General features: G+C 38.3%; 1 protein-coding gene across 3 annotated transcripts in view; it reads left to right on the top strand.

Moving 5' to 3' along the window:
• The window catches only part of DENND1A (DENN domain containing 1A), a 205,457-nt gene that overhangs the window by 152,518 nt on the left and 40,589 nt on the right, over window positions 1-12,350 (top strand). For all 3 annotated transcript variants that reach the window (XM_086625432.1, XM_086625431.1, XM_086625430.1), the window contains exons 14-18: window positions 5,824-5,925; window positions 6,480-6,567; window positions 7,152-7,192; window positions 8,767-8,838; window positions 9,924-9,980. In XM_086625432.1, coding sequence (XP_086481558.1) covers window positions 5,824-5,925; window positions 6,480-6,567; window positions 7,152-7,192; window positions 8,767-8,838; window positions 9,924-9,980 — 360 coding nt within the window. The remainder of the gene's footprint in view (window positions 1-5,823; window positions 5,926-6,479; window positions 6,568-7,151; window positions 7,193-8,766; window positions 8,839-9,923; window positions 9,981-12,350) is intronic.

The following is a 12,350-nucleotide window of genomic DNA, read 5'->3' as shown; positions in this document are numbered from 1 at the left end:
AGAATAGCCTCGTGTGTAAGGTACCGAGCAGGGATTAAAGACATTTCGGTGCTTTTCCCCAGCTCTGCCAGAGACTTTTGTGACCGTGTACAAGTTACTTATTATTTTCGTGCCTCTATTCTTGATCTGTGAAATGGTGATTTTTTTTTTTCTTTTTTTCTTCTCCTCCCGCTTCCCATCCCCCCCCCCAATGCTTTTTTACTGGTTTCTTTGCACTTTATCTTCCAGGTTTGTTGCTTGAGTTCTGGAGACGTGAGGCTGTATCAGTTGCGTAGGGATAGAAACCAGCGGGCTGATGTGGGTGATGCAGAAATCAGAGCAGGCAAGGACTGGGTTAGCCATGTAAACACTTGGAAAGGTGACTTGCTCTGTTACAGTGAAGCAGTTTCAGTATTTGTGGGTAGGAGTATGTGTCATTTTACTTGGTCTGACATGAAAATGCCAGGTACCCTAATAAGCTAAAAGCGTTTGAAAGAAGCGAGAACATTGCTATGTGATGTAAATTTTTCCCAGTTACATGTTTTTCATTAGTTTCAACTTTTACTTGAAGCTATTTTTGTGCAAAGTTTGTCAGATTCTGTAATGATGTTCGATATTACCTTCTGAAATAACGGGTAAAGGGGTAGTGTTGAACTTTCACTGAATCTGTCAGTATCTGGGCTGGTTTTCTTATGATGTTTGATTGCAAGTAAATCTTATCCTGTACTTTTTCTGCACAAGTTTCATAGTAATTTTAATTGACCTGAAGTTTTTTTGATCTCAAGGCATTTGGGATGTTGTAGAGTTGATTATAGCTTAATAATGTGTTGCATTATAATAATACATGTGCTACTAGGGCTTTAGTTCTTCTTTAGTTCTTCTTTTGTTAGTGCAAGCTGCGTTCTACTTCGCAGTGCAATCTGAAAAAACTCTTATTGTGACTCTTTAGCCACGTGGAGGTTAGGAGTCTGGGGAAGCACGGTGTTTGTGTGACATCGTGCGCTGCAGAACGTGTCTGTCTGTCTGGCACGGAGCGCGTTGTCCAAGGAAGTTCCTGAGCTCCGGTGAGGGTCATGCCTGTGCAGCTGAACACAGGCTGCTGGGTGTGCGTATTCCCACGATCCCCAGCGTGGAGACAAGCTAAGTTCTGCCACGTGGCATTTTGAAGAGGATGTTGATGTGATTAAGTGGTTTGACTGACTTGCAATCGCTTTTCTCTGTTTGATTTCTCCTTCAGTGATGTTATTACAGCGTATTACGGGAGTTACCAGATCACATGCAGAAGAATGACAGCTGTCAGAAATTCCAGTTCACGAGCAGTTGCGAGGGTTGGGAATTTAGAGACATGGCCCATTTTGTTTGATACTGTAAATGTTATCATATCTATAAAAAGTATAGATACTGTAGTTCTATTTCAAAAAAAAAAAAGTAAGTGGTAGGGATATTCATTCTTGCTGTATCTCTACCAGAGGTTATATATCCTAGTGAGGAACATGAATAAAGTCTTGAAATTGGACTGGTAATGGAAATGGGCATTTACACGAGACAGGAAGTGTTTGGACAGCACCGTCTGCGTTGGTAAATGCATGTTTCTCAAATGCTTTTCAAGATTACACTTAGCAATACTAATTTATCAGCACAGGTAGTCTCTTTTTGATCCGAGTCTTAATTTAGTTTTCTTTAGAAGAAGCGTGGTCAAATCTCTAAGCACGATTTCTTTGTTCCTGAGCAGCATCTTGAAATGCTAATAAAGCTCTGGTGTCATTTGCTTAATGCGGAGCGTTGGGTCTGCGCGCTCGTGATTCCATTATGAGTGAGGCAGATGCAAAGGGCTTCCTTGTGCTGCACGCCCGCACTAGTTACGGGGAGGTTATTTGTCCTCGCAATTGCCAGCTGAATGAGCCAACGTCCTATCAGGTGTCTGTCACCAATTTCAGATTTTCTTTATGGAATCCTGCTGGCTGACTGATGATCCTTCTGCAGCTGTGATGAGCTAATCTTTCCTTGACATTGTAATCACAATTCTTGAAGGGTCTGCGGAGCAGTCGTTCGCCTTTGGTCACTGTTGTATTTGACGTTGAGATAGATATATATATATATGTGTGTGTATATATATATATATCTCCAGATCAGTAAGATCATTCTCTGATCTTAGTTTCATTATCATTCTGGATGGAATTAAGGATGATTCCTAGAACATCTCTACAGGCTTTACTTTATCATTTGCAACATAACCAATTTGAGTAAAGGATGTAGTTATTTGCAGCATCTAGGTAGTAATGAAACCGTGATGTATGACTCCGCTGCGTGTCGCTCTGGCTGTATCTGTGGGGTTTTGCTGCACAGTTTACTGACATTAAACTCGCAGCCTGTGCACTGTCAGGTTGTCGTCTTGCTCTGCACCTTTACATTCCGCCCACATTTTTTCATTTCGTGGCTGGTTTACAGAGCAGCTCTAATGGCTTGTGTATTTATTAGAGAGGCTCTGAAGGAGCACCTGCATGGTATAAAGGCATGCATACAGCAGCACAAAATTCATTACCCTGCACCACATGCTGGCCATGGTAATGCAGAAGAGATTACATCCATCTTCCATGGCATAACTTTTAGAGTTGTCTAAACAAAGTCTTTGGGTTTGGATTGGTTTTGGTTTTTGGTTAGGTTTTCTTTTACCCTTAGAATCGAGTTTTGTGAAATCTTTGCTTGGGCAAGAGACACTCACTGTTGGCTTAATTTTGAACCCTGTCTTTATTATCTTAATGTTTTCTCCAGCAATTCCATGCCGGCTTTAAAGCTCCATTACCCAGATGCACGCTTTCGTGTCTCCTCTCTTGCAGGAGTGGGAATACTTAGATTTCCATGGGTTATCTTGGCACCTGTGTGTCTTTCCAGAAGTATTCCTTGGTTTTGCCTCTGTCCCTTTCTCCAAGTCCTTCTGTAATCCGTGCTGACTGTCTTTCATCCCACGTGTTTTTAGACCTTTATATTCACCGTGAAAGTTATGCCATAACCAGCTAGCTGGTCTGTCTGCCGGGAGGGTGTCGGACAATTCTGATATGATGCTTCTCTCACTGACAATAACTGTCAGAATTCAAATTTTAAAATGGGACTGGCAACACATCAGATGTGGACTGAAACTTTTTTAAGGGGTTATGAAGTTTTTAAGGGGTTGTAAGATAGCAGCACTGCCCTGATGAACTTCATTATGCATATGAATATGAAATATTCACATAAAAGGAGATTTGCAAAGGTGTAAAGAAAAGGCATCTATTTTTTCAGTGCACCTGGGAGTCTTAAATCTTAGTCTTATATTTGAATGTTACTTGTGTTAAGATTGCAGATTAAATGTCTGTGAAATGTATAAATTTTTGTATTAAAAAATAATTTTGTCATCCAATCTTGAATTGTATCTGAATTATCTAATATTACAGATGAAATCACATTCCTCATAGCGTTGCATTGTGCACACATTTAGAGCATTTGCAATGCCATCTTAGCTTCTGTTACGCATTTACAGTTGTAAAGAGGAATAATGGATATTTAAGATGTTGATGAGTCAGGGCCTAAATTCTAATTGTTGGGAACAAGTTCAGGAGTTGATGGGTTTGTCAGGACAGGTCATTATCATTGTTTTACATGTGAGCAATGCCATTCCTTTCATGAAATACCTGCAGTTCTTAGTGTGTCATCTGTCAGTAAAAGCAGAGCTGATTAGCTTTATAATTTACAGTTAACTAAATCTGTCATGAAAATGGTCTCATGGTCCAGCCTGTCTTTTCGTAATGAAGCTGTGGATGGGGGCGAGCACCAGTGTGTTCACCCCGCTGGAGGTCGTGGAGGATGGAAGGTGCTAATGCATTCTAAGCTGGAAAGCTCACGCTTGACCTTGATGATTCAAGTTTTTCCTATCCTCTAGCAGCAGTTGAGCCTGAATTGGCTCTTAAGAAGTCAAAAGGTCTAATCAACCTAATGAACAAACCCAATCATTAGTACTTTGGGGAAGGAAGTGTGTTAACACTGTAATAATACTGCAATGTGTATGTTTCTAGGAATGGTGTATGGCTCCGTCGGAGGAGAAGCTGGTGTCATTGCACTGAATGTGCAGAGGAGTAGAGGAAGCTTCTGTTTGGCAGGGTGTAGTCCTTTCCACAATATCCATACTCTTTAAAGGTCCTTTCCAACCCATTCTATGATTTTATGATTCTCTGGCCATGGGAGAAATTTTGGATTCTCATAGATTGTAGGAAATGTTGCTTGTTTCCTTTAAAGTGTTTTGTAAACGAGGAATAAATGAAAGCTAAAAGTTCCTCTGGTGAACTTCTTCTGTGATCATGGGCTAATCTACACTTTTCTTCATGTATTCCTCCCAGCTTTTCCTGCTTCAGACTGTATCTATGTCAGACACAAATATTTTTCCGGCATCCTTTATTACGTTCTGGTAGCTGAATTTGATAGATGAATTTTTCATACTGGTCAAGTAGACGTTGCCTGGGCCCCACTTGGGAAATGTTTGTCTCCAGTTTCTGCAGTAGCAGATGCATTTGCTGCCTCCTAAGATTTTCCCGTGGTAGTGCTCTGTAGTGTCCTGGTGCCTGAGAGACAATTTAAGCAAATCTCAGATGAGATGGCAGTAGCTGAATATAATATATTAAGTTCTTGCACAGGGAGCTTAATATTAGTCCAGACTGTCAGTCCCATGTCAAAATCAACTAATGGCTTTTTCCTTTTGCTGAGTTACCTCTTGCTCGAAGTCCTCAGTAGGAGACACATCCATGAGTAATTTGATGATTGTGAACTCAGGGAAAAGATGAAAATCTATGGATTTTAAGAAATACCGGTGTCATTACAGGTTGCCCAACATAGTTTTAAGGATTTAGTATCCCTTTGGTGTAGATGAGGTGTTACAAGTCCTGGGGCCATGTGGTGGCTTCCAACATACGTTGGTGGGAAAAACCAACACACTCAAGCAATACGGTGACGTGTTTTTTTTTTTTTGAGCACAGTCATTTTAGTGGCCCTCTTAGCCTTATTTATGCAGCTGAATGAGATTGATAATACAAAAAGCTTTCAGAAATGAAAAGGTACCACCCTGTTAAAGGGGGTGCTCTAAGGGTTTTTTGCTATCTAATGTTGATTTTAAACACTCAACAGATGAAGAGTCCAAGTATATTTTGAGTATGAAAAAGCCTCCATATTGATAATACATCAGTATAATTCTATTATTCTTTGTTACTTTCTTGGTCTTACTTCAATAAATATATTTGCTTGCTACATTGAGTATTTGTAGATTTAAGCGTGGAGGAAATTTGTGCCCTTATGGCAGATGCACAGCAGACTTCAGCATTAACATAACTCATTAAAATAAGATAAAAGTAGAGCTGCAAAACAATTTCTGTCTTTTGCCAACAAGGTTGTGAAGAAGGGAAATTTCCCTCATTCAATATGTGGAAGTCTAATCCTTCTGAACTGTGGAGAGAGCAGAGTAGACATTCCTGACTTGTTAGTGCAGGTTGACTGGCTGGGTCTACTGAGGCAGATAAGCAGATGGTAGTGTGTCATATTTTGGGGACATTAAGTAAAATTACCTTTTTGGATTGTGAAAGTTCCTTCACCAGCATTAGCAAGTTGTACATCAAGCAAACGTGTTTTATTTTGATGATATGCAATTTGGCAGTTTCCAACCTGTGTATCAGTCACACCTGGAAATAAACTGCAGTTTGCTCAATGTCGTGTCAGACCTCCTCTAGCTATTCATTTTGGAAGGAAAGTCGATAAAATGGAGACAGTGGATTCAAATGGATTCAGAAAAAGCTTTTTCAGTGTTTAATGCTCTGACCTCTACAGGGTGAACCCATCACTTTTTGTGAAGAAACATTTGTGTCCCATCGTTCTGCTGTCATGAGGCAGTTTCTTCAGAATGCCATTCAGCTGCAGCTCTTCAAGCAGGTACTGGCTTAATTGCTCTAATGTAGAAGCAGATTCTGTAACAATACAACTGTGTTTTTCGAAGTTTGTTCCTATGTTCCTTGATCTGTCAGCCATATCGTGAGGAACATTCCTGTAGTTCACAGAACCTTAATTCCTGCTTGCTGGGTTTTCTCAGATTCAGGTGATAAAGCTTTCTGTATTTTAAGAGGTGTATGGTTTTTCCCCTAAAGGTCTCTGTGCTCAGTTTTCACCTAAGCAAAGATATCTAGTGCCAATATAACTGTTGTAAACTTTGTGCAGAAAGCATGTTGCTGTTAAACGTGATGTTACTGCTCAGGGAAGCTGAAAACATACATGCATAGACAAACACATGAATGCTGGTTTTCAGTGAAGCAACATACCTTTTTGCATTGGTAAGCATTTTGCCAGTTTTAGTTGTATTTTCATTCTATTTAGAGTCCCTTTCTGTAAGACCATTGGGGTTATTCTAGCAAATGCAGATAAAAGTCTTTCTGAAAAGATAAAGGATGGGGTGTTTGATTTCTTCACACTCTTGTTTGATGCTGATGTAGTTCATTGATGGCCGTCTGGATCTTCTCAACTCTGGAGAAGGCTTCAGTGATGTTTTTGAAGAAGAGATAAACACGGGAGAATATGCAGGTAAGAAATACAGTATTTCGAGGTAATTTCAGACTGTTCTTGACTTACTGCTTGTGCATCATCATGATGTAATGGGTCATTGTGGGCTCACCTAAATAACTGAGCTGCAACGATCCCTGTAGGTTGAAGTCTCGTAAATTTTTGTTCTTTCCTCTGTCAAGCACTTTGAGTAGCATATTGCAGCCTGTATAAAGACTGTTCAGTCTTAAAAAACCTCAGTTTTACCACTTGGCTGAAGTACAACTGAGAGTTCTTGCAATGGAGGATAGTGAAAAACCTTGGCTTTACCCAGAACCACCTCAAATGTCTTTTAGCAATCTTAAAAAAAAACTCCTCAGTGTTCTCAAATGTCTGAAAGACAACAAAGATAAAATAGAAATACCTCTTAGCAAGTAAAAGAAAAATTGTAGCTATCGTGTCAGTATTTTGTTGTTGTGTTTCCGTTAAAAGGAAAGGACAGTTGTCCTGTTCTGTTCCCGTGCTGTTTATACTCCCAGAACCACTAAGTGCCAACACTTCAGGCTTCCAGCTTGTTTCTGTTTGGTGGAGAGATACAGTTTGTCTGTTTTTGTGATTCTCTCTAGGTAGTGACAAATTGTACCACCAGTGGCTCTCTACAGTAAGGGTAAGAACACGATATTCTTCCAACAGACATTCTGATTCTTACTGGACTGCTCGTACAGCTCTGCAGGGCTGCTGACCCTGTCCTCACCGGCGTGACGGACCGCTTCCGCTCTGGCCAACTTGAGTTTAGTCGTGAGAAACTAATCACTCTCCAGATAAAGTGAAGAGTGGAGGAAAAGTACACTGAAAAAAAAATCACCATAGGAATTCTCAAGTTTTTGAATCCCACTTTTAAAGTCTTGGAGACAGCTGGAAAAAAGTCACTGTCATTTTAGAAAATAATGTGTTTTTTCTTTCCTTTTGATAGAGAAAGAAACAAAAGGGAACATGACCACACCAAAAAGCTCTTTATAAAGCTAAATGGTGTGAAGTGCTGAATGAGGACAGCACTCTTTGGGATGGCTTGGGATCTCTTTGGTTTAGTGCTCTAGTTGCATAAATTAAAAATTTAAATACTTTTACAGAATAATACATTACTATAGCTGAGTTTAAAAATCTCTTTTGGTGTATAAAATGGGATGTATTGAAAAGTAAAGTGTTTATGGGTACAAGTCAGTAGGAAAGATTGAATTGTTTTCTGATATAATTGAATTTTGCAGCATTCAATTTGCCTATTGTCCTGGTTATGAGTGGAATTATATTCCTTACACAAAATGCTGGGTTCAATATTATCTTGATAATTTTGGATTAAACATACTTTATATCAGTAATGCAAAAAATCCCATCATATAGTTAGGTAGATAAATATGTATAAATGCATAGGATGACAAGCCGTTTTAAGATTATAAGAAAGGGGAATGGCTCACAGTTAATATAAAAATATATGTAATTAAAGTCAACATTTTATAATTTTTGTTGAAGATTAATTATCATGTAGTAACAGAAGTAGTAAATCTTAAAACCGTTTGCTTCTGATTGCATCTGATCTCTGGAAAAATACTTTTGCCCTGAAATAAGAAAGTATAAAAGTATCTAAGATTTTATTCCTTGGGTTTTACCCATCTTTTGTGTTTATTAAATGAGGTACTGAGCAGCCGTAGTCAGTGGTGTGTGGAGGATGTGTAAAACACCAGCCAGACTAACAGATTATTCTGTCTGACGTTTTACTGTCTTATGGCTTTTATTATGTTCACCATATGCAATTCAGCTTTTCCAAATCAATGTTGATGACTGTAGTTAGATTTCAGTTTCCCTCCGTTTATCCCCTTATCGACTACTTAGATCTTAGAAAGGCAGCACGCTTTTGATAAATAATGTTGTGGGATCATGAAAGGGAAAACAAAGAGAGACCTTACTTCTTCAGATTGAATGCACAGGCTTTCCTGAAAGTGAGATTTCTGCCCCCGACGTGGAGTGTTCGGTCGGACGCTTTTCTCTTGCACTTGTTTGGGATTTAGCGGGATGTACAATACACTACTTGGATTCTTTTTCTTTAAATTCACCCGTTTAATATTCAGCTCTGCTAATAAGCATAGTTAGTGCTTTGTTATCTGAAGTTAAGAATGGTGGATTCTAGATTGCTGTTTGCTTTAAAGAGCTTTGATAAAATTAGTTTTATTGTTACTATAATTACAGAAAGGAAGTGGAGCCATTTTAAATACAGTAAAGACCAAGGCTAACCCTGCCATGAAGACTGTCTACAAGTTTGTAAGTATCAAGTACTGGCTTGCTACTGAGATAAGAGTCTAATTACGATTCTGTTTTAACCTTTCAAATGAAAGTTAAGACTAAAATTCGTCTTTATTGAACTCACAAAATTACTTAAAATATGCATTCATCTAAATTTCAAACTTAAATGGAAAAGTCATTTTGAAATTTAAATATAATTGAAATGCAAAGGAGAAGGGGAACGTGTGAATTCTTTTGAAAGTAGAGATGATAAATTCTATTTTATTACACAGAGCTGTTCCTGGGAAATAGTGCCTATATGCTCTGCTAAGCAGCTCTACCATCTCATCATTACTCTGTTGGAAATCATTGTTACCTCAGGTTTCTCTGCTTGCAGCTTCATCGACATAAGGGAATCCTCTCATTTTCCAAATTGTTTCCATCTTCTAAACGTCAATTAATTTTTCCTAGAGATTTCTTATACCTGCTTATTTAGAGCCCAACTTACTGAGTTATTCTTCAGATGAAAATGTTTTCAGTTCTGTTAACAAACACGTAGTAGTTACTGTGTTATCACGTGTGGCTGCCAGTTTCACTGTGCAGGATAAAACAACGGAGGCACAAGCGAAGATTTCTTATAAGCTCAGTTTTAGGAAATAATGCTACAAAAAGCATTGACATAATTATTCCAACTTTCATTTTCTCCTGCTTTCCTCCAGCCTGAGAGGGATGAGTAGGATGAGATTAGCTGTACTAAATGGAACTGGCATCCAGAGCACTGCAAGGAGAAAGTGCAGGCTTGCTGTTCCTGTGGATTGTTAACTTACAGCCAAGAAAAATACTCAGAGGATGTGAAATGCAAAAAGATGAAAGATGTCTATGGCATCAAAACAGAGAAGACAAAATTTTTGCAACGAGTTGGGGAGGGAGGAGTGGTGGCGTTTTTTGTTTGTTTGGGTTTTTTTTAGCATTGTATTTGTTTTAATATGTTTTCAGTATCCTGTTACAATTTTTTCCTTGCCATTTTTAGTAACTGGGGAAGGTGAATCTTGATGCACTGAAATCAAGCGCAGTCACTGCTGGAAACAGAAGGGAATTTTAACTTAAATTAATTTTTCATGCAGGCAAAAGATCATGCAAAAATGGGAATAAAAGAAGTGAAAAACCGCTTGAAGCAAAAGGTACTTGAAGTTCTTATTCAAAATGTGTAAGCACCATGTATGAAATACTTAGCCACAAAAAGCATTATGTGATCAATAGGAAGCTGTTTGATACAGTGTTGTTAGCACACTTCAAAATGCATTACCAGCTGTCCCGGATTTTTCACACTGTTATAAATATTCACAGACAAAAAAAAAAAAAAAGTCTTGAAATACATTAAGGCTCTGACTTAAACCCACAAAAGCCAGAAAATTAAGTGTTGTATTTGGAGTGGTCCCTCTCCTGTCCTTTGTGCTGGGGCATTGTGGAAGGGGACTTTATGTGAACTGGGAGATGTTTCCTGCAGTAAGGGCAGTGAACTTTTTGCAAATGGCAAATTATTGTTGTTTCTACAGTAATCTCTCAGGGAAAATAGTATAGTGTTGGTCGTTGGGAAAGGGATTTATATGTTTCATGAGTGTCTACTGCAAAGTTTAGGCATAAAGGAATTAAATTAGAGTTGGTGTTCGTTTCAAAATTGAATTATTGCAGAAAAAGAATGCTCAAACTGTTTGTTGTTTTCCAAATCTGCCATTGTTTGTTTGTAAACAGTGCAATTCTGAGAATGCTGAATTGTCTTTGAAGAATGTGTTATCCATTACTAATTGTTCCTTTTAAGCCAGAAGCATGGTCATGTTGATACACATCTTAGGAAAGAATGGTTAGCTCTGCCTTAGGTTTATTGCAGACACTCCATTTATTCTGTAAAGCAGGGCTATTAGAGTCTTTTGGGAAAACAAGATCACTAACATGCTGATAGAACTGAAGTTCTTAGGAGAAATTTTTATTCAGTTTGTTGCATAACAGTTTGGGTGGTTTTTAATCTGTGCTATCTGTCTAAATTTCTAAACCATCATCTCAAGATAGTGCTGCAGATGTATTCCTGTGGCACCAACAGAAACACACCTGCACGTGTCAAGAAAACGTTAATACAAAGGGATTATTCTGCAGCCAGATTATGAGCTGATGAAATTAACTGTGTGTACAATCCCAATGCCCTTCACACTCTGCTGTGTCAGATTGCTGGAGGTTTTTGAGGAAGATAAAGTTGCTCCAGATGTTTTTAATGCTACTTTATTTTATTACGCTTACTACTTTATATGTGACCGCTTTAGGTAGAATAGGAGAATATTGGAAACATGAAGCAGGTTTCTTGTACATGGAATTTTTTATTATTAACACATAATTCAGTGTGTTTCACTTCTGGACGTAACCTTCATGAATAATAAAATATTTGGCCTCCTCGTGTGCATTTCTAAGGCAGTTGGAGCTGTGTAAAATGACCAGATTGTTTTCCTGTGTTTTAAATGCTGATATAATTCTGTGCTATTATGTGACATTTGTACAAAAGGCTGAGAAACGTCTCATTCATTCATTGCTTTGCTTTATTATTATTGTTATTTTCCTTGTCCTTCAAGCAGGAAGCATTCTTTTTTAAAAATACACATATTTACAAATAAATGTCCCGATTTTTGTTTCACCTTCCTTATTATGTGGCATTTCTGAAAGTAAGATGGTTAAACATGATCGTTCCACGTAACGCTTTCGCAGGAGCTTAACAGGTTTCTATGAGAAGCTGATGCATACTGCTCTACCTCTCCTTTCTTCATTAAGTTCTTTTTTTTTCCCCATCCTCTTCACCATTTTGAGTGCAAGATAGGAAGGTGACTCCAAAAAGAGGTATTGCTCTGTTTAAAGTGATGAAAAAAGCAAAAATTGTTTTGGCCACCCTCATCTTATTTTTAATCTTGAATGTCTGTGCTGCTCTGTTGACAAGTCTATTAGTGCATCCTCACCAATTTTCATGTGAAAACATTGTATTTTTCATGTATTTACTTACTAGTATGTGCAAGTGTTAACTGTTTGAAATTCTGGCAGCATTACATACTTAATTTTTACTAAATTTGGGATGCTAGTCTTTCATCTTCCAAGGATAACCTAAGGTTATTTTTAAACTGAACTTACTATCCACTGCATTTTAACATATTATTTTCCGTTACTAATACAAAAAGTATGAAGGCGACTAGTAAGGAAAAGTCAAATATAAACATCCCTTTTCCAGTTTTCACTGCCAAATATGAGCAGCTTCTCTACAAGACAGAATTTAAAAATGCAATAAAGCTAGAGGTCTGCTTCCTACAACTCTGCATAGCAATGGTGACCTCTTAAATATAATCAAGAGCCCATTTTGCCCTTGGTCTGCTCCAGTCTTGGGTTTGAATTGCAAATGGGAAATGCAGGATTGACCTGTTGAGAGGTCACCGTGGTGTGTGTAAGGTCCTTCTTTAATATGATAGTCGAGATTGAATGGGGCTCTATTTCCATCCCTTGTTCATTTGTGGTACAGTATT

The sequence above is a fragment of the Tauraco erythrolophus genome, chromosome 22, assembly GCF_009769465.1.
Source record: "Tauraco erythrolophus isolate bTauEry1 chromosome 22, bTauEry1.pri, whole genome shotgun sequence".
In the NCBI taxonomy this organism is placed as follows: Eukaryota; Metazoa; Chordata; class Aves; order Musophagiformes; family Musophagidae; genus Tauraco; species Tauraco erythrolophus.
This window is presented reverse-complemented; position numbering and strand designations above follow the sequence as displayed.